At 42.8% G+C, this 23,454-nt stretch overlaps 1 protein-coding gene across 3 annotated transcripts in view; it reads left to right on the top strand.

Annotated features, from left to right (window-relative positions):
• Window positions 1–23,454, top strand: part of dennd2b (DENN domain containing 2B) — a 521,499-nt gene that overhangs the window by 434,693 nt on the left and 63,352 nt on the right. For all 3 annotated transcript variants that reach the window (XM_041196869.1, XM_041196870.1, XM_041196868.1), the window contains 2 exons: window positions 17,635–17,775; window positions 19,771–19,919. In XM_041196869.1, coding sequence (XP_041052803.1) covers window positions 17,635–17,775; window positions 19,771–19,919 — 290 coding nt within the window. The remainder of the gene's footprint in view (window positions 1–17,634; window positions 17,776–19,770; window positions 19,920–23,454) is intronic.

The raw sequence follows: 23,454 nt of genomic DNA, 5'->3' as shown, positions 1-23,454 counted from the left end.
GTAGTCACACCGCAGCTGAAGGGATTTGAGGAAGGAAGGGAATGGGTGACTACCAGGCAGCCCAAAAGAAACAGGCAGGTGGTTCAGGAGTTCCCTGGGGTCCTGCTCGCAAATTGGTATTCCATTTTGGAGGCTGATGAGGGCGCTGGTTCCTCCAGGGAGTGCAGATAGAACCAAGCTTTTGGCACCACAAGCAGCCTGTCTGTACAGGAGTGGAGGAAGAGATGAAGAGCAATAGTAATAGGGGATTCTATAGTCAAGGGAACAGATAAGTGCTACTGTGGTCATCAACATGACTCCAGGATGGTGTGTTACATCCCTGGTGCCAAGGTCCAGGATGTCACTGAACGGCTGCAGGGCATCCTGAAGGTCGAAGGTGTTAAGGCAGAGGTCATGGTACATGTTGGTACCAGTGACATAGGTGGAAAGAGGGATGAGGTCTTGCATCAAGAATTCAGGGAGTTAGGCAGTAGACTGTAAAGCAGGACCTCTCGGGTTGTAATCTCTGGATTACTCCCAGTGCCACATGCTAGCGAAGACAGAAATAGGAGAATGAATACGTGGCTTAAGAGTTGGTGCAGGAGGGAGGGTTTTAGATTCCTGGATCACTGGGACCATTTCTGGGGAAGGTGGGGCCTGTACAAATGGGACGGTCTATATCTGAACCAGAGCTGGACTAACATCCTTGCGGGCAGGTTTGCTAGTGCTGTTGGGAGGGGTTTAAACTAATTCGGCAGGGGGAGGGGACACAGAATGTTAGCAGAATAGGGACATCATAATACAGTTAAACAAACAAGTCAGAGGGAATACAGCTGCATTAAGTTTCAAGGGAGCAAGGCAAGGCTGGCTGGCCTCTACTTTAATGCCAGAAATATTACAGGTAAAACGGATGAGTTAAGGATGAGGATGGACATGTGGAATTGTGATATAGTAGCCATCACAGAGACGAGGTTGAGGGGGGGCGCCGGATTGGCAGCTCAACACTCTGGGATATAGAATCTTTAGGGGAGGGGGTAAAAGAGGAGGAGGAATTGCATTATTAGTTAAGAAGTCAGTTACTGCAGTAAGGAGGCATGATATCTTGGAGGGGGCATCGAATGAAGCTTTGTGGGTAGAGCTTAGGAATGAAAAAGAGGCAGCCACATTATTAGGTGTGTATTATAGACCCCCAGATAGTCAGTGGGAAATTGAGGAGCAAATATGTGCACAATTTGCAGAGGTGTGTAAAACAATAACAATAGGGTAATTATATTAGGTGATTTCAACTTTCCGAACATTAATTGGGATAGACATAATGTTAAGGGCTTGGATGTAGTGGATTTCTTGAAGTGTGTACTTTAGGTCAATATGTAGAGGGTCCAACAAGGGATGGTGCAGTGCTGGACCTAATTCTGGGGAATGAAGCTGGACAGGTGGCTGAGGTGGTGGTGGGGGGAGCATTTTATTGATAGTGACCACAACATAGTATAATTTAAGCTTGTTATGGACAAAGAAATATACAAGTTGCAAAAATATGTTTTGGATTGGGGGAGAGCAGATTTTAGTAAAATAAGGCAGGATCTGGCCAAGGTAGACTGGGAACAGCTACTTGTGGGGAAATCTACAGAAGAGTGGGGGTGGTGGGGGGGGGCATTCAAAAAGGAAATGGGGAGAGTACAGACTCAACATGTTCCCTCTAGGATGAAAGGAAGGAGTAACAAGCCCAGAGAACCATGGATGACCAGAGATATTCAGGATACGATGAGAAGGAAGAGAGAGGCTTTTAGCAGGTACAAGGGGAGCAAATCAGCAGAGGCATTATTGGAATACAGAAAGTGCAGGGTGGAGTTTAAGAAAGCAATTAGGAGAACAAAGAGGGGATATGAGAAAATGGCTGGTAAAAGTAGGGAAAATCCCAAGATAGTCTATAATTGTATCAATGGGAAGAGGATAACCAGGGAAAGAGTAGGGCCCATTATGGACCAAGAGTGCAATCTATGGGTGGAGCCAGAGGACATTGGTATAGTGTTGAACAAATACTTCACATCCGTCTTCATCCAAGAGAATGAGGATGAAGGTATGGAACTCGGCGAGAGAGACTGTGAGGTTCTTGAGTAAATTGATATAGTGAGTGACAAGGTGTTGGCAGGCTTAAAAGTGGACAAATTTCCAGGTCCAGATGATTTGTGTCCCAGGCTGCTGAGAGAGGCAAGGGAGGAGATCGCGGAGGCTCTGACCCAAATTTTTAATTCCTCTCTGGCCACGGGAGAGGTGCCAGAGGACTGGAGAACAGCTAATGTGGTTCCGCTATTTAAGAAGGGTTGTAGAGATAAGCCAGGGAACCACAGACCAGTGAGTCTCACATCAGTGGTAGGGAAACTATTGGAGCAAATTCTGAAGGAAAGAATCTATCTCCACTTGGAGAGGCAAGGTTTGATCAGGTATAGTCAGCATGGCTTTGTGATAGGGAGGTCATGCCTAACAAATTTGATTGAATTTTTTGAGGAGGTGACCAGGTGTGTAGATGAGGGTAGTGCAGTTGATGTAGTTTATATGGATTCCAGCAAAGCCTTTGACAAGGTCCCACATGGGAGACTTATAAAGAAGGCAAATGCACATGGGATACAGGGTAATTTGATAAGGTGGATTCAAAATTGACTTAGTTGTAGGAGACAGAGGGTGATGACAGAAGGCTGCTTTAGTGACTGGAAGCCTGTGTCCAGGGGCCTACCACAGTGCTGGGTCCCGTATTATTCATCATTTCTATAAACGACATAGATGACTAGGTGGTGGGTAGGATTAGTAAGTTTGCAAATGACACAAAGATTGGCCGGTTGGTTAACAGTGAGGTTGAGTGTCTTGGGCTACCAGAAGATCTAGACGGGATGGTCAAATGGGCAGTTAAGTGGCAGATGAAATTTAACCCTGAAAAGTGTGAGGTGATACACTTTGGAAGGAGTAATTTGATAAGGAAGTATTCAATGAATGGCATGACACTAGGAAGTTCTGAGGAACAAAGGGACCTTGGCGTGTGTGTCCATAGATCTCTGAAGGTGGAGGGGCATGTTAATAGGGTGGTGAAAAAGGCATATGGGACACTTGCCTTTATCAATCGAGGCATAGATTACAAAAGTAGGGAGGTCATGTTGGAATTGTATAGAACCTTGGTAAGGCCACAGCTGGAGTACTGTGTGCAGTTCTGGTCGCCACATTATAGGAAGGATGTGATTGCACTGGAGGGGGTGCAGAGGAGATTCACCAGGATGTTGCCTGGGATGAAACATTTAAGTTATGAAGAGAGGTTGGATAGACTTGGGTTGTTTTCGTTGGAGCAGAGAAGACTGAGGGGCGCCCTGATCGAGGTGTACGAGGGGCATGGACAGGATAGATAGGAAGCAGCTGTTCCCCTTAGTTGAAGGGTCAGTCACAAGGGGGCATAAGTTCAAGGTGAGGGGCAGGAGGTTTATGGGGGATGTGAGGAAAAATATTTTTACCCAGAGGATGGTGACAGTCTGGAATGCGCTGCCTGGGAGGGTAGTGGAGGTGGGTTGTCTTACATCCTTTAAAAAGTACCTGGATGAGCACTTGGCACATCATAACATTCAAGGCTATGGGCCAAGTGCTGATAAATGGGATTAGGTAGGTAGGTCAGCTATTTCTCACATGTCGGTGCAAACTCGATGGGCCAAAGGGCCTCTTCTGCACTTCGATTCTGTGATTGTGAATTTTGATTCCAATTTACTGAGACAGATCCGTTCTCATCGCACTGAAATTGACTCTCCTCCATTTAAGTATTTTCACTCCTTTTTCATAGCTAGCCCCAATCTTATGATGCTATGATCACTCCTTATCTAATACAGTTGCTGTAAGTTACTGTGATGATAAGTGGAATGCTGACTCGTGGAGTCCTGCAGGAAATGCAAATCCTCATGACCAACAAAGAGCTACACTAGAGGTGAGCCCAGGATACTGAGTCAAGTCTGCGTGCAGTACCTAGCAAGGTTCAATCATGGCAGCAGAGCCTCATAATTTCTGTCCTGTACTGTTTAGCATACAGGGAGAAATAGAATGTGCTTTATGGATTAACAGAAATCTTTATTGATCTGTGCAGCATGTTCCACCACTCCTCAGAGGCAAAGCAAAGACCCAATATTCAACTTCTCACCATAACGAGCCATTGATTTCATTGTAAGACCTAATTCATTAACAGGGCCACTGGTTTATAGTGACAGAATAAGTTAAATCTGTTTTTATTACATTAGATTCTAGAATTTTTTTAAACCAGTATTTTGCAGATCAAATTCCACAATGCCATCTGTTTATAATCAGGGCCTCTAGTTTATGGTGACTGAATAAGTCAAATTCCATTTTTATTACCGGATTCCATGATACTTTTTTACCAGAGCTTTGAGGAGAGCGTTTCATGACTCTGTCCATTTTCCTGTGAAAAGAGAAAATTAGTAGCATTGTTGATAATTGAATTAGATTCGTAGAATGCTTTAACTGGAAGCAAAACTCTACCACTGCTTTAAGTAGCTTCAATTATGTGTGCAGTGGGATCAGCTGAGGATAGTACGTGCACCCCCATCTGTTGGTGACTGCTAGGTTCTAGTGACCAACTGTTATTTTGGCAACACTGTCAGCATCAAGTGGCACTTCTGGTATTATTTTGACAATCTGACTCATATCTACTACAGTTAAATAGTAAGATAGAGGATAAGTGAGTGGGTGAAAGCAAGGGGTAATAGTGAATGAGAACATAGGTGAGAGACAGAGAGAAAGGAACAAGTAGAGATTTGCCAAATTAATTTAATTCACACAGATAGGATAATAACAATAGGACAATAATAATTCATTATAAAATGTGTCGTGTAAGAGGACCGGCAGCTGGCTAATGAAATTCCTATATTTAAGAAGGAGTTGGAACCAATTAAGGCCTACCCAGCGTGAACCGCGAAAGGTAGCGCTGAGCGCTGCCTGTGCGGGAGGGAGGGATGTGTGCGAGCCAGCCAAGTTCAGGGATATGAAGAGATATATACAAAAAAATCAAGAAAACAAATATGTAATGAAACATGTCCCCTCATGTGGCTCTGTCACATGAGCAGGGACATGTTATTAATGAAAAATTAAAGTTTTTATTTTATTTTTATTTGCTTTTGGAAACCTCATCCCGCCCGTGAATGAGGTTTCCAAAACAATGCAAAGGCCGCTTGACCTTTTAGCCTGCCCACCAACCGTTAACGTTGGACGAGCAGCAAATAATTTACATTAATTGATAACTTAATAGCCTTAACAGGCCTTTTAAATGTCGGTGGGCATGATTGCACATTGATGTTGGCATGCTTGGTTGATGTCAACACGCATCATTTTACGCTTGAGCAGGTCGGATACACGCCCACCTGGCGAGCGAAAATTTCTGACCCAAAAGAGACCAATTTAACATCAGTGGTAGGAAAAAATTATGGAATCTATACAAAAGAGAGAATAGAAGAATAGCCAGAAACAAAAAAATATAATGTTGAATAGTCATCATGTGTAATGACTCGATGGAGTGGACAGCTTTCAACAAGAAACAGATAAACTTTATTACAGAGAGCTTTTCAGGTGCTACATGCTTGGTCAGGGCTCACGTCAGGAAGCCCCACCTACAGGATTGCCCATGCTTAGGGCTTATTGGTCGGAACCTCCCAGAACATCATGTGACCCGCCCTGATAGACAGCAGGAGAGGCTATACCTTCAGTTACTACATTTCCTCCCCCTATAGTTTTTTACACTTTCTATTTACAGGGAAACATTTGAATAGCCAAAAACATATACATATAAACAACTTTAGGTGATTAAAGATCAAGTCTCTGATGTGCTCTCCTTATATGGGTAGACTGGCGTAGCTCTATCATTTGAGGTTTCTCAACAGGATCTGGAACTGCAGCATGAGACACATCATTAGAAAGTGGCAGCTCTGGGTTTGGCAACTGTACAGAGACATTGAGCATGTCTATTCCAGATCAATCTGCACCTCAGGAATTGGTTTGACATTACTCACAGGCAGAATAGTTGGTTGTTGGAATGTCTCTCTAGTACAAATATGATCTATGTGCTTCCAAACGATTCTATCTTCTACTTATACTTGGAAAGATAATTGACCAGTTTCTGAGACAATGGTTCCAGGGACCCAACAAGGTCCACTTCTGAAATTTCGCACGAATATTGTGTCATCTACACTGAATGTGTGAGCTTTGCTGTGTATATCGTGGTTCAATTTTTGAGTTCTTTGATTCCGCTCTAGCTTCACCTCTAAATTTGGAAACACCAAACTTAACTGTGTATGTAGGCATTGTTTCATCAATAAGTCAGATGGTGTTGAACCCGTAGTCAAATGTGATGTTGTACGATGTTATGACCCAGGAGTTGGTAAAGCTAAAAATCCCAGAAGGAAACTTTAAACAACTGTCATAACCTATATTTTTAAGTGGCATGTTTGAGGTGCAACTCTAAATTCAGGAATCAGACCACCAGTTCTCGAGATGTTTTATATTAAACTAAATTAAGCGTTTTATTAAGTTACAACATATTAAACACTTATACATAGCTACAAATTACTACTATCATAACTTTTAACAAATTCCCAAATTAATCTCCATTAAGGCAATAACAACCCGTAGACTTGACCAGACACCAAACAAAGCATTTTCACCTTATGAATTCAAAATGAGGTTCTTTTTACTTTGGTTCCTTTAGAGACATTTTTAGGCTTACAGCTACTTTGATCTTACATTGCCTCTGCTCTCCACACACAAAACTGCCATCGGTTATATCCAGCACATCTCATTGAATGTAAATTCTCATTACATTAATAGCCTCTTTGAGCTCCACCTTTTTAAACTATAAAACGCCTTCGTAGTACCAATTTTATTAGTAATATAAACATATTGCTTGGTCCCTGCTAGCTAGGTGCCAGATTTCACCCCACATCTTGAATGCACTATTCAAAAAAATGCAAATGCACTCTACCTCTCTTACATCTCAAAACTAGTACACATCAAAGCACCCAGACTAGCTGGCTTTAATCCAAATAAGACACACCCACAGATTAAACCTCTATTTTAAAAGGAAAATATTTTCCAATAATATTATATACATTAATAGCTTCATGGCATACGATAACTGAGAAGAAAGCGAGAAAGTCAAGATTCTAGAGTACTTTCTGATAAACTTTTCATACCAGACTTGAAAGTTTGTTCAGCTCTCTCGGCTAAACAATTTGATGAGGGATGGTAAAGGTCTGTTTTAATATGTCTGATTCCATTCAGAATCATGAATTTCTGAAACTGTGCTGGTAAAGGCTGTACTGATATCAGAAATAACGATTATAGGTAGGTCATGTACGCTAAAACAGTGACACAGCTTCTCGATAGTTGTGCTCGATGTTGGCGATTTGACTTCATATACATCCATCCATTTAGAATGTGCATCTGTAATCAACAAAAACATAGTACCTAAGAATGGTCCTACATAATTGATATGTAGTCTAACCTAGGGTCAACCAAGCCACTCCCAAGGATGCAGTGGAGCTGAAACAGGCAACTTCTGTTGTTGCTGACAATGGAGACATTGCTTGACCAGGCTTTCAATGTCACTGTCAATGCCTGGCCACCAGACATAGTTTCGCACAAACATTTTCATCTTTGATATGCCTGGATGTACACTGTCAAGAGTGGTTCCCTACTTTGTGATGGGATGACAACTCTTGATCCCCACAACAAAATTCCATCTTGACATCTTAACTCTGTCTTTCTGGCATGGAATAGCCTCAAATCTTCAGATACAGACAAATTTGACCATCCTTGCACGACAAGGTCTCTGACTTGCAACAGTATTGGATTTCTGTCAATCCAATTCCTAATTTGTTTCGCACGCAGGCGAAGAATCCAGGAAATTCAGTAATAGCACAACTTCTTGTGGAACAGGAGCATATACAATGCTATCTGGTAACGGGAGACGACTGAGTGCGCCCACATTTGCAATGTGTAAGCCAGGACAGTACATAAAGGCATACTCATACACAAATAATATCAAAGCCCAGCGTAGCAGCGTAGTATTCTTGCTGATGCTTTTGGCGGAATATCATTATCCTCACTGAATAAACCCATTAATGGTTTATGGTCCAATACAATGGTGAAACGTCGTCGATGTAGGTACTGGTGGAATTTCTTCTCTCTGAATACCACTGATAAACCTGCCTTTTCCAGGTGGGAACAACCCTTCTTGGCAGTGGAGAGGGTTCTCGAGACATGGCCAATGGGCCTTTCTGATCCATCTTCCTTTCTATATGATAGCACGGCTCCTACACCATAACGAGGGGCGTCACATGTTAATATCAACTCTTTCGATGGGTTGTAGTGTATCAATAAACAGGACGAATGCAACGTTTTTTTTACTTTCACAAAGGCTTCTCCCTGTTGTGAATTTCACAACCAACGGTGATTCTTTTTTAACAACAAGTGCCATTGATAAGTTAGGCAAGAGGCAGCTATTGAAGTTGGTCATACCCAGGAAGGGCTTGAATTCGATTACATTGGATGGTAAGAGTGCGTCTTTTATTGCCTGAGGTTTCTCTTCTACCAGATAAAACCCATGGCATCCACTCTGTGACCCAGGTAAGTAACTTCTGGTGCTTGAAATGTGCACTTTTCCTTCTTTAACTGTACGCCAGCTTCCATAAACCTTCTTAGCACTTCTTCCAGGTTGGCCAAGAGTTTGGTTTCGGTTGACCCTGTCATCAGAACATCATCTAGGTATACTACTACTCAGGCAAGTCCTTGCAAAAGATTCTCCGTTGTTCTCTGGAAGTTAGCGCATGCTGACGATACTCCAAAGGGTAAGCGAGTGTACTGATAAAGACTCTTGTGTGTGTTAATAGTCATGTATTCTCTCGACGTGCTATCCAGTTCTAATTGTTGGTAGGCGTGGCTCGTATCCAATTTTGTATAGGACTTGCCTCCAGCAGCTTTGCACATCAGTCGTTTATCCTTGCAATGAGGTACTTGTCTAGTTTTACTGCTTTTTTTACAGTCATTTTATAGTCCCCACAAATGTGTATGGTTTAGTCAGACTTAACCATTGGAACTATGGGTGCTACCCATTCCGAGAATTGGACAGGTTGAATGATGCCCAGCTTTTCTAACCGGCACAGTTCTACATCCACCTTCACCTTCAATGCATGGGGCACAGGTCTGGGGTTAAAGAAACGTGGGGTTACCTGAGGATCCACATATATCTTGGCCTGCACACCTTTTAAATTTCCTAATTCATCCTGAAAAACCCTGTCGTATCTCCTTAGCAGTTCAGGAACTCCTCCTGTTTTCATGTGAAATATCTCAGACCAGTCGAGCTTCATCTTCTGTAACCAGTCTCGGCCTAAAAGACTGGGTCCTTCTCCTTTCACTATTATCACAAGCAGCTGAGCTGTCTGTTGCCTGTAAGACACTGGTAGTGAGGCGACGCCCTTTACCTGAATAAATTCTCCAGTGTATGTCTTTAATTTAGCGGTTGTCCACTTCAGGTTTATTGACTGTCTCCCTTCATTGAGGTATTTGAAAGTGTGCTCTCCCACCACTGTAGTTAAGGCTCCCATATCCACCTCCATTATTAGTGGCTTTTCATTTATTTGGATTGTGACAGTGATAGGTTCTGTTTTTACAGCAGTTACGTTATACAGGGAATAAATGTCGGTGTCGACAGCATCAGGTTCTGCTGTATTTTTTTAATTCAATCATGTTGGTTTTCTGCATTATGGGCTGTTTTGATTTTGACCTGCATTGCCTTACTACGTGACCTTTCTTATGGCAGTAATGGAATTCTGCTTCCTTGAACTTACAGGTGTCCGATCTGTGGTCACATCCACGTCTATAACAACTTAACCTTGGAGTCGCTGCTGAAGTGTTTCTACTGGGTCTTTTCATGTTTCTAACAGCGGACATTGCATCTTGCTTCGATGCTGTAGGTCTGGTTTTTGGGCCACGCTCGGCAGTAGGTCCCCACCCCACATGAAGCATGGCGCCATGTTGATATGCCTGGATGTACACTGTCAAGAGTGGTTCCCTACCTTGTGATGGGATGACAATTCTTGATCCCCACAACAAAATTCCATCTTGACATTTTAACTCTGTCTTTCTGGCATGGAATAGTCTCAAATCTTCAGATACAGGCAAATTTGACCAACCTTGCATGACAAGGTCTCTGACTTGCGACAGTATTGGATCTCTGTCTGTCCAATTCCTAATCTGTTTCGCACACAGGCGAAGAATCCAGGAAATTTAGTAATAGCACAACTTCTTCATGGTAACAAGACGAGGTGCAGCATTGGAGCTATTTTACCCTCATCGTCAAACGTAATGACTCGATGGAGCAAATAGGTTTCAACAGGAAACAGAGAAACTTTATTACAGGAAGCTTTTCAGGTGCTACATGCTCAATTAGGACTCTTGTAGGAAGCCCCACCCCCCTGGATTGCCCGCGCTTAGGGCTTATTGGTCAGAGCCTCCCAGAGCATCACCTGATTCCTGATAAACAGCAGGAGAGGCTATACCTTCAGTTACTACAGCATGGAATTCAAAAGGGAAATTTAATTTTTTGAGGAGGTGACAGAGAGAATAGATAATGGTAATGCAATTTAGCTGGATTTTCAAGCGGTGTCCCATAATAGACTAACGAATAAGGGTAGAGAATGTGGAGTCATGGGACAAGTGGCAGAATGGATTGTTAGCTTGCTTCAACACAGAAGGCAGAGAGCGACAGGAAATAGTTATTCAGAGTGGCAGAGGATGGGTAATGGTGTTCTATAAGGATCAGTGCTGAGACCACTCCTCTTCAGAATTTACATTAATGATTTGGACTTCAAAATCAAAAACACAGTGGGCAGAATTTTGCCCTTGGTGGGCGAGCGGGCCCCACCGACTCGGCAGTGAGCGGGCAGACAACTCCTGCCATCGAAATGGGGCCCACCTCCATTCTGAGTGGGCGAGCCAATTAAGGCCCGCCCAGCAGCCTGCCCGACGGGAAGCGCTATGCGCTCCTTGTGCAGGGTTGGGGGGGGAGGGAATCCCCAACTGTCAAAGTGCGCTCTTTCCTGCGCATGAGCGAAAGAGCGCACTGCTCTCTGAGGCAAAATGCTGTCTCAGGGAGTTTACAGACAGGTAAGAAAAGTCAAAAAATAGAGAAATATTAAAATTATTAACATGTCCCCCTCATGTGACAATGTCACAAGAGATGGGACATGTTAATAAGAAACACATAAAGTATGTTAAATTTTTTAAAAACGGACAAGAAACTTCATCCCGCCACAGGCGGGATGGAGTTTCATGAATAATCTGGAGCCCGCTGGGGCTCTTGGCCTGCCTGCCAGCCTTAAGCTTGGACGGGCAGGGTCTTTAACAAGGTTAATTAGCTTGTCAATGGCCTTAATTGGCCATTGACAGGTTGGCGAGCGGTCAGCTGATTTCACTGTCCGCCTGCCTTCCTGAAGATTTAAATGGACCAGGATGACGTCGGGGGTTCCTCCTGAGGTCATCCCGCGTCATTTTCCTCTCGGCAAGGGGGCCTGCCCCCAAATCGCCGAGGGGAATATCCTTCAGAATGTCTGAGTTTGCAGATGACATTAAAATGATGGGGATAATTAATACTGAGAAGGACCGCAACAAATTACAGGAGGACATTGATAAACTTGCACCATGGATAAACAATTTGCAGGTGAAGTTCAACACAGATGAACGAGAGGTAATACATTTTGGTAGGAAGAATAGGGACATCATTTATTACGTGGAAGTTATGAGTCTGGGTGGGGTAGACGAACAAAGGGACCTTGATTACAAATATATCAATCACTAAAAGTTGAGCCATAGATTAGCAAGGCCATTACAAAAAAAACAAACCAAGTGCTTTTTCCTAGAAGGATAGAATGGGAAAGTAGGGAAATTATGCCAAACCTGTATTGAATCTTGGTTGGAGAGTACAGCATGCAGTTCTGGTCACCATAGTATAAAGAGGAGATAAAGGCATTGGGGAGGATGCAGAGAAGATTTACACGAATGATACCAGAAAAATGACAGTTAACACATTAGGAAAGGATGAACAGGTTGGAATTATTTTCTCTTGAAAAAGAGAAGGCTGAGGGGTGACCTATTGATTTTGTCAAAATTATGAAAGGTTTTGATAGTGTGGAATACAGAGAGGATTTTTCCACTTGTGGGAAAGAGCGTAACAAGTTGCCTTTCTCAAGGGCAACCAGGGATGGGCAATAAATGCTGGTCCAGCCAGAGAAACCCACATCCCGTGAATGAATTAAAAAATATATAACAAGAGGCAATCGATATAAGATAGTCACCAAGAAATCCCATAGGCAATTCAGAAGAAACTTTGCTACCCAAAAAGGGAGTGGTTGAAGCAAATAATATAGATGCATCTAAGGGATGCTGGACGAGCATATGAGGGAGAAGGGAATAGAGAATAATGCTGATACATTTAAATGAGGAAAGACGGGAGGAGGAGGCTCAAGTGGACCATAAACGTCAGCATGGACTGGTTGTGCCAAATGGCCTATTTCTGTGCTGTATATTCCACATGATCCTGTGTAATTAATTTTTCACCCACATTTTAATTTGGATTAATAGCTCTTCAATTCTATTTTGGGCATTTTAAAATGTTTTAAACCTATGAGAGAGCATTCCCATAAGTCTGCTGCTTACCATATACAATCTTCAAAAAACCCACAATGTAATAGACGAATGTATGCACCTTTCAGATCACAATTTTCACAGAAAGAGTTATGTTTCTGGACTGCCGCAGGTGCTCCTCTCATTTGTTACTGAAACTTTGAGGACTTGTCTTAAAAGCAAATTAGTGGAATGCTGTGGAAACAATTAACTGTCTTCTGGTCTGTACTATTGTCATCTGTTAGACCTTAACAAAGTTGCAGTAGTAAAAAATAGGAACAGACTAAGCCATTCAGACACTCAAGCCCCTCCTGACATTTAAATAGACCATGGCTGATCTGTACCACAACTCCTTTACTTGCCTCTGATCCATATCCCTTGATACTTTTACCTAAGAAATATCTGCCATCTTGGTCTCAAACGTTTCAATTGACCCAGTAAGCATCGTCTTTTGTGGGAGGGTGGGGTGGAGAAATGAGGTACAAATTTCCATTGCTCTTTGTCTCATGAATGTCCTTGCTCTAATTTTAAGGTTGTGCCCATCGTCACTATGTTGTGGATTCCTCACCAGTGAAAATAGTTTCTCTGTATCCATTTAAATCCCTTTAACATCTTAAACACCTCAAATAGAGAAACTTTCTTCATTCTAAACCCTAGGACTACAAACCAACTTATGCAACCTGTTCTCATAATTTCACTCTTTTAAATCCTGGTATCACCAAGGCAATGGACTTGTCCAAAACTGAATGCTGTACTCCAGACAGGGTCTGTACAACTGAAGCAATACTCATTCTCTTTTGCATTCCAGCCCCTTTGAGATAAAGGCCAATGTTTAAGTATCTGTTTTAGAATTACAGGATATTAGAGTAATACAGATAAGGAGGAGGCCATTCAGCCTATCGTGCACGTGCCAGTTCTTTGGTAGAGCTATCTTATTAATCCCGCTCTCCATAGCCCTAAATTATTTCCCCTTCAAGTATTTATCAAATTCTTGTTTGAATGTTACTACTGAATCTGTTTAAACCACCCTTTCAGGCAAACCATTCCAGATCCCAACAACTTGCTGTGCAAAAAAGGTTTTCTCAATTAATCTTTGGTTCTTTTGCCAAACACCTTAAATCTGTGTCCTCTGGTTACCGACCCTTCTGCCACTGGAAACAATTTCTCTTTGTTTACTCTGTCAAAACTATTCATGATTTTGAATATCTCTATCAAATCTCTTCTTAATTTTCTCAAACTCAGCTAAAGTCCCTTGTTCCTTGTGCCATACCAGTAAATCTCCTCTGTACCCTTGTTACATCCTGGAAATCATTCCTACAGTGTGTGCCCAAGCTGAATGCAATACTCTAGCTGAGGCCTAACCAGTATTTTATAAAGGTTTAGAATTACCTCTTTGCTTTATTAATAGAGAAGTAGAGTACAAAAGCAAGGAATCACATATGATTTTTTTTACTAGCCTTCTCAACTTCTCCAGCCACCTTCAGAGATTTGTATATATACATTCCCAGCTTTCTCTCTTCCAATGCCTGCTTTAAAATTGTAACATTTAGTCCATATTGCCTCAAGTCATTCTTCCAGCCAAAATGCCTCGCTTTGCGTTTCTCTGCATTGAATTTCATCTGCCATGTGTCTGCCCATTTCACCAATCTGTCTGTGCCCTCTCGAAATCCATTACTAACTTTCACAGTGTTTACCACACTTCCAAGTTTTGTATTATCTGCAAACTTTGAAATTATTCCCTGTCCAGGTCATTATTATATACCTGTGTCAAAAAGAGTAGGGGTCCAACCGACCCCTGGGGAATGCCACTGTATATTTCACCCCAATCTGAAAAACAACCATTCAGTACTACACTCTGCTTCTTAGCTAATTTTCTATCTATGCCACTACTGTCACCTTAAATCCATGGATTTTAACTTTACTAATAAGTCTGCAATATAGCACTTTATCAAACACCTAAGTAACCTGGGATGCATCCTGTCTGGACTGGGCGATTTTTCTACTTTAAGAACTGCCAATCTTTTAAGTACTTCCTTTTTCTATTTTTATCCTATCCTTCTCTTTTACTGCTACATTGGCAGCATCCTTTCCTCTAATGAAGACAGATGCAAAGTGCTCATGTAGTACTTCAGCCGTGACCTCTGCTTCCACAGGAAGATCTCTTTTTTTGTTTCCTAATCAGCCCCACCTTTTCTGTCAGCTTTTTGCACTTGGTGGTACTTTGTCCATTTCTGGAGTTATTTCAAACCTGATAATATTATGATCACTGTTCCCCAAATGCCTTTGCCCCAATTTATTCGCCAGAACTAGATCCAGCACTGGTCCCTGATTTGTTGGGCAAGAAACATAGCTGTACACATTTCAGGAATTTTCCTCCCTCTTCACCCTTTACACAATTACTCACCCATTCCATATTAATTGATGTTCCCCGTTATCACTACACAATGGTTCTTGTATCTTTCTGTAGTTAGCCTGCAAATATGCTCCTCTATCTCCTTACCACTATTTGGTAGCCTGTGTTATTGATTGTGTAGCACATTAGTTCCTCTAGTTTTTGTATCATTGCAATAGCTTTTAGTGGTTTGTGTAATGGGACACCCCATACCCTTTGCTTTTCTGTAATTCCTAATTTCTCACCATTAAGAAAATGTTCTTGGGTCCAAAGTGATGATCCCAAATTTCTTCATCTTGAAATTCATTTGGCACAGGTTTGCCCATTCACTTTATCTGTCAATGTCCCTTTGTAACTTCCTGCTCCTATCCACACAACCTCCCTGATGGTCTTCAACCCCTTCTCTGACTCAAACAAAATGAAATGGCTTCATTTTTCAAATGCTGTCTAACTTTGTTGAAGAGTTTGACACATGAGATATTATATGACTTAAATCTTAATAATATTCAGAAAGCCAAGATACTAAGTGTGGCCATGGCTGTCTGCCACACTGCTCTAAATTCCAATTGATATCCAATTGGTTACCCAGACACTGGAGAAACATTCAAGCACTGGAAGCAGTCCAGAGAGGAGCCACAAGAATCCCTAATTTTAGAGTTCTGAATTATGAGCAAAAACTGGAAAAATGAAAGTTTTTCAGTGTGGAGAGAAGATACTCGGAGGTGATTTTATAGAGATGTAAGGTAATAAATCATATATAAAAAAATTTAAATCCAGATAATTACTTCAAACTAAATTGGGAGATTAGGACAGGTTCAAATGAGTAAAATGAAAATTTGAACTGATATCACCAAGTTCTTCACATAAATCATGAGCGATACTTGGAATGGATCTCCAGATAGAATACTGTAAGTGAAACTTACAACCATTAACAAAAATGGATGCTGCAATGGGCAGGGTTGAAACTTTTAAGGTCTTTATGGGCAGAGTTTTGAGGTCGTCGGGCAGCGCGGTAGGCAGGCCCAGGAGTGGCCGGGAAACGGCCTGCCACCCGCACTCAGCCCCCGACCGTGATTTCACCCTGGCTGTCCAATTACTGGCCAGGCAGCGTGAAGGGCGGGCTGAAAGACTCAGCGCTGCTAGGATGGGGGCGGGAGGAGGGCGGGCACTGAAGTCAGCGCGGGTGCGGGGAAACACGGAAGGAAAGCTCCCTGAAGGCAGAGAGCTGCCTCAGGGAGCTGAAGAATTTAAAACTATCAAATAAAGATCTTGAAGTGCAGAAAAAAATGTCCACACACCGGACTCACTCACCTAAACATATATATTATATGTGCCCAAACATTTTAATTTAAAAAAAAAAATTAATATTGGAAACCTCATGAGGTTTCCTCAAAAATCCAAAGGCTGCCTGGCCGACTCACCTGCCCGTCAACCATAACATTGGACAGGTAGCGAAAAATGCAGGATATTTAATACATTAATGGCCTTAATATAAGCCTCTTAATTGTCGGCGGGCACGCTGCCAACTCTTGCGTGCGCCAGCCAGTGGAAATATTGCTGATCAAAATAGGATGATCGCCCGACGTCATCGTGCGCTATTTCACGCTAGGGCATGTGAAGCTCGCGTCCACATGCTGAGCGAAAATTCCTGCCCTATGGATACTAGCATGGGGCAAATGGTCAGCTTCGTTATATGTATCTAGTGATACTCACGGTTAATTAACTAACCTGAATTGCTCTTTACTGGTACCTGGGGTGGACTGGCTACAGGAAAAATCGAAAATGTGCTCCAGTGAATGGTTTCAAGGCATTGTACTATAGATATGCGAAGGAATTTCAAAGAAGTCCATCTCTTTTTTCAGGGAGCCAGTGCACCCCTGCTGGTACCAAATGGAATTTCAGCTGGAATGTTTAGCTCTGTACAAATGAAGCTTGTTGTCAGTTTAGAAATTTTGTCCAGTTTAATTTACAAGGAAAGTCAAAGAAAACCGTTCATAAAGGAGACATCATACTTCACTCGCATTCCTGTAGTATTTCAGAGCCTCCCATGTTTAAGCTACAAAATCATTTTTATTTCTCATGACCTGCTTCATATGGCCAATTCAAGAGTAAAATTTTTCCATTTCATAAGTGAGATACCATTGAACTAGTTTGAGTGGGACAGTTTCTAGATTTTACTTTCCCTACATGCTGTAAATGGGTATCCATTGCCCGCCATATATTAAAACTAGTGGTTATCCAGTTCCTCAGATATTTATGTTCATAATTCCATGCAATATGTTTTTTATATACCATTTAAAATCATTCCTGCCAATTTTTCTGGATGAAAAATGCCCACTGCCACACTTACCCTTCCCAGTGTCAGCATTCTAAATGTAAAAAATATCAGTGGATTTGACAGCTCACCAGCTCAGATAGTTTGCTCAAAATATTTCTTGAACGCTCACTAATTCAATTCAGTCTCTATGCTAATACCTAAAGCAAGGTTATTAAAAGAATGTACCAGGAAATTCTTGATTTTCAAAAAGCAATCTGATGTTGTGCTTGACCAGATTTTGGATGAAGTGGAGAGGAGGCGTGGAATTTCTGCTGCCCTGGTCTATCCATTCATGAGGAGTCTGATGGAGTCACCCTTCCCTGCACCAGGAAGGACCATACGAGTCAAGACCTTTCTACCAGGAGCTGGAAATGAGGTGCGTGACACCCTGTTAAAGAGTTAAAGGAGCCATTGATACATAGTCCAGTAGAGAAGATTAGGAATTAAATTAAAAGTTTGAGCAGCCAAAAACAGGCTGCTAATTGAGCCAGCACCTGTACGTAACGCCAAGTTTATTGAATGTACTATATTGAATTGTATCTATAAGACATGCTGAGAGCCAGACGAAACATTGGCCCAGATCTTCCGGTCTCCAGTTTGTCATACTCTGGAGTTACCCCGGAAGATATGATGAGGGCACCTTGGAAGTCCCAATGCAAGGACTCTGCAGAAATTGCCTGGCAAGTTTCAACTTCTGATGGGCAAATCCCCTGCATCTGGAATCCTCCAAAAAAGTCTCCAACTGAGTTGGAGTCAGAGACTTCTGAGGCTCTGACTTACCAGAATAGTTACCCAGGAAATGTTAGGCAGGTAAAAACCAGGTCTAGCTCCTGGGTAACTATATAACTGACCACTGCCACCGCCCCCACTGACTCTGACTTCTGCCGGCCTTCTGACACCCCCCCCACCCACCACCCCGACCTTCCGACTTCCGACCCGACCTTACAACCCTGCCACCCTACCCTGCTGGTACTCTACCCACCCTGCCATCTATCACCTGACCTAGCTGACACCCTACCCAGCTGGGACTTTGCCACCCTACCCACCCCTACCCACTTACCTCATGCACCCATTCACTAACACAGTAAAAAGCTATTTAAATGTCCCAAAGCTTCTCACTGTGTTAATGAATGAAGATTTGCCAAAATACGGCAGCTAGTGATGTAAAAAGTGGGTATGGCTTGGCTACCCCTGATGATCCTGCCCTACAAAGCACTCCTAGAGCAGGGATGCTCCACATTTCTGAAGAGTCCTGGTTCAGAAATGCAGGCCAGCAATGCAGAGCTCCGATGCTGTGTAAAAAAATTAGGAGTGGAGTCGCATCCAATGGTGATTGCCACTCCTCGGAAGATTCGGCCCATTAACTTACTACTTAAGAGCAAGAAGCTCACTAAAGAAGAAGATATTCCACTGATCTCTCTATTGGCAAAAGAGCTGCAAGTAATGCATATTCTAGCAGAGTTACATAGGAAAACTGAAGCCTTGGCAGTGGGTCACAAGATGGTAATTCAATCAAGCTGTCTACTAGTCACAAACCATTTAAACAAAGCTGAAACAGTTTAATGGCAATAGCATCGTGAATCTAAATAACTGCCTTAAACTCATTGTCATCATGTAATATCGCTTATCATCACATTATATTTAAAAGCTACAAAATTAATTTTCTAAGTATGCATTATGTATGCCTTGATGATAGCAATTTAGAATTTGAAAATGTACTGTATCACAATATATACCTTCAGTTCCGCTGTGACAATATGGCATTAGCACCTGTTTCTGTAGCAGGTTACCAGCAAATATATAACACAGCTCTGGTAAAACCAATCAATGACTTCAATAGCTAACATTTCGAATAAGACAAGGAAGGATCAAAGGGCAGTCATTATAAATTTGTTTTCAGTGATGCAGAATTTGTGTTCTGCTGCTGGCTTTAATGGCATGTTTGTAAACATGTCATAAAACAATGTTTTCTAAGATAGCAAGATATAGGATATCATTATTCAATTCCTTCTCTTCAAACACAGTTGAAAACTGTGTTTTGATTTCAAAATGCAGTCCAGATAAGCCTAACAGCCTAGAGATTATTATTGGCAATATTAGTGAGCAAATATTTGGATGATGTTTCATTGTGATTTTAACACCTGTATTAAAATGGTGAAAAGAGAAATGTAGCCACTAATATTAACATCAGTAGTTTCTCAGCTTATGTGTTGCTTTGGTATATTAGAGAATATTCCAGAGCATCTATTTGCTGACCCTAATATACTGTCCCAAAAAGCATCATAAATAGCCTCACCTTTGCGCCTCTTTTATTCTTCCTAGGCTTTTAGTAGTTGATTCAGCAGCCTGACAGCTGAACTTGTCATTTCAGGTCATTGAGCTTCGACGCCCCATGGACTCGCGATTGGAGCATGTAGATTTTGACTGTCTCTTCCGTTGTCTCAGCATACGACAAGTTATCAGGGTCTTTGCATCTCTACTGCTTGAGCGGCGGGTAATATTCATCGCAGATAAACTGAGGTAATGGGCATATTCTACAGGTTTGGAATGATATTTTGATTTCTTGAATAGATTACTAAGAATCATGGAGGAAATGCATCACAGACATGTTTTCTAGTAATAATGCTATTTTTTTAAAAATTTCTTGTATGCTACCAGATGTTTTCATGGTATTACTGGAAAAATATAAATTTGACATTAGGTGGAATTGTTCCAGGTTTGCCCCAAGTGCGGTAGCGGGCGGGAAGACCGTTTTACCTGCCGCCTGCAATGCTGGCTTTTCATGTCATATCATCCCAACCCCACCTCATTAATCATGCATTCCCGGGAGACATGCTGTTTCGATGGTGGGCGGGCTCTCATTTGCCCGCCACGCTCTCACCTCGCCGCTTCCTCATGCCAAATGCAGCCACATGCACACCTCTCAGTGCTTCCAGCCCAGGACTGCTACATATAAGATATGGCCCAAAAGGCAAAAAGACTGCAGTCTCCTGATTCAGTGACACGCCCCTGGAACGTCCTTTGGATGCCATAGAGGTCCATCATGATGTCCTCTACTCCCGCTCTGGCCACGGGACGTCCAGCCTTCTCACCACTCCGGCTTGGGAGGCGATGACAATGGTGATCAGTGCCAATGCTGCACAGAAGAGGTTGGCCATCCAATGCAGGAAGAGGATGAATAATCTCATCCATGCCACCAGGATAAGGCAACCATCTCATCACTCTAAACTCACACACTCAAGTCCATCACACACTCATTGGCATCTTACTCACTAACAGCTCAAGGACATCACCACTCACTCAATCACACATACCCTCACATCGCAACCTGGCCTCATCTCCTCCGGAGACTGTCCCCTCAGCCCTCACCATTTGAGGCCCCTTTACAGATCAACTTGCACCCCCACGCACACCCTGGGACCCCACTTCCCCAGTACAGCTCTCACCCTGCAGTCTCCTCTCTTGCCTGAGGCCATTTCTCCCCCTTCCCCAAGCAAGCCCTACCCCTGCAGCCATTGAAAAGCAGACCCCGCCTTATGACTTTTCGGGTAGATGGAGACCTTCCTGTGAGCCCCCCATAAAAGTGATGTGGTGCTATCGGCGAAGCCTGGCGCTGATGAATGCTGCCCGAATAAGGTGTGCAAACAAACCTCGAGGTCCCGAGCAAACTGCAACTCACCAGATGCACGTCGCTTATTTGTGAAACACGTTGGTGTGCAATCATGCTGATGTACTCAGATGATCCAGTGTGGGGGGATGATTCCGGAAAGCTGGGCTTATAACGATATGCAGATGTATTACAGTGAGGTTCCCGACATACAATGGTGGGAAACGTGACCCACCGTTGACGGGCAGAGCGGATGATTGCAAACCGGATTCACGATGTCATGAAACCGATTTTTGGCTTTCTCACTATATTGTCCGCTCACGCTGCCAAACACACCCAACGCCAGTAGTCACAGAAAATTTCACCCATTGTTTTGCATCTTATTTCAATGGAGACACTGAGAGTCTGTACAAGGGTGATTAGTTGACTTTTGTATGCAATATGGCATGATTTCATTGATAAATTTGATTTTGAATGTTTATTTTGTTGTGGTTTTTCCTGTATTGTTGCCAAACCATTGCTGTGATGGTCAGTGCCAAAGGGAAGGTAAGGAGTGTGGGACTGTTGGTGAATGAGGAATTGGGGCTGTGGTTACAAGAATTTCAGTCAAATGAGTTTTTCACAGACTGGCCCACAGAAAGAGATTTTCTTGTCCACCTCCTCCCATCCTCTTCCCCCTTCTTCTGCTCCTGCTCCTCAGCTGCTTCCTGTTGGCAAGGCTATGCCTTCGTGGTGGCAGTATTGTGCAGCATGCAGGAAACCACCACAGATCTTGACATGTGCTTTGCTGAGTACTGCAAGGTTCCTCTAGAGCAGTCCAGGAGTGGATGTACTGTTTCAGCACATCAGTGGTTTGCTTTATCACATCACGTGTGGCAGCATGGCTTCATTCTATGCATGGTGTGTACGTGTGTGTGTGGGTTGTGCATTGCAGTTATCAGCCATGTTGTCAATAGATAGCCCTTGTCACTTAATAACCATCCTTTGGTTTGCCATGTTTGCCATGTCTGCCATGCCAGCTGCAGAATGAAGTCATCATGGCTGCTGCCAGCATACCGAGCATTGACCTGCATGATTTGCTGTCTGTGGTCACACACTAGCTAGACATTGAGGGAGTGAAATCCGTTTGAGTTCGAATATAGAGCAGGGTTTATATGTGGCCCGCACAAAGCAATGTGCATACATTCAGTGACACCGTGCACCATGGGAGGCCTGTGAACCAGTGAAAGGGGATCAAAATACCTCAGCTTAAGACACATGGGCAAGAAATTGAGTACGTCTTTTGAGTACCATGAGTGCACTTACAATTTCTAGGTGGCATCCACTGCACCTGCCCACACTTATGGGGTGAATTATGTTGAACACCCTATTGGTGTTGGAGTTTGGACTTAGACAGTAAACTTGCACTTGGAAATATGTGGGACAGGCACATCATGGCATCAAGCAGCATGCAACGCTGAGATGATGCCAGCTGTTGTATTTTAGAGCTCAGTGCACCAGCTGATGCCCTATCTTTAACTCTCACAGCTGAACATGCATTCAACAGCAGGAAGGACTCCCCAACAGAAGGGATAATCAACTACTTACAGATTAGTTGATTCATCTGGCGGTTGCTATAATTCTACAAGTGTTTTGTGCTTTCTATAGTTGTTTCAAGTTGAAAAAGGCTACAGGAAGTGATGTAACAGGTGGTGAAGTAGTTTTGCTGTTTTCAAGGCTTCCTGACAAATCAGTTGCATACACACCTAGGTGCAGCAGTAGGAACTCACTTTGGAGAAGGAGCAGAGGCCCAGCAGAGCAGGACAAGCTACTGGAAAAAGGGGGAGGAAGAAGAGAAGGCCTCTCAACAAGAGGCCGTACAAGAAGCAATACTTAGCTTGTTTCTCTCTGCCACGAGAGAAGACATATAGTTAGCTCTCATTAGATAGAAAGGCTCAGTAACCTTCCGTACAAAACAGTGGATGGCTAACTGCAAGATGTTGCAGATATCTCCAGCTTCAGCCTGGAAGGAGCCAGATGCATAAAGGTTTGATATCATGGTCACCAACACTGCCATTGATAATGGTACTTGTCCAGCTCTGAGTTTGCAGCTGGTGGCAGATTTCAGTATGAACATCCTTACTGAGCGGCAGTTATCTTACACATTGTTACTCACTGACATTGTGGTAGAAGAATTATTTCCTGTATGACTTCCTGTTTGAGAGCCCTTCTCCTCCCGCCTTCTCCTTTTCTCACTCATGTATTTTAAGCTGAGATATTTTGCTCTCCTTTCGCTGATGGACTATTCATTGAGATAGCAGGCAAACAACCTGCTCTGAGATCTATACCAAAGCCAAATGATGATTGGTTGCTAGGCAAAGGGCCAAGGGCAGCATAAGCTGACTAACCATCTAATTTTGCATCCACTTGTGAGAGAGTCTGTTACAAATTGCTGAGAAGCTCCCTTAA

Source organism: Carcharodon carcharias, chromosome 10 (assembly GCF_017639515.1).
Source record: "Carcharodon carcharias isolate sCarCar2 chromosome 10, sCarCar2.pri, whole genome shotgun sequence".
Lineage (NCBI taxonomy): Eukaryota > Metazoa > Chordata > Chondrichthyes > Lamniformes > Lamnidae > Carcharodon > Carcharodon carcharias.
This window is presented reverse-complemented; position numbering and strand designations above follow the sequence as displayed.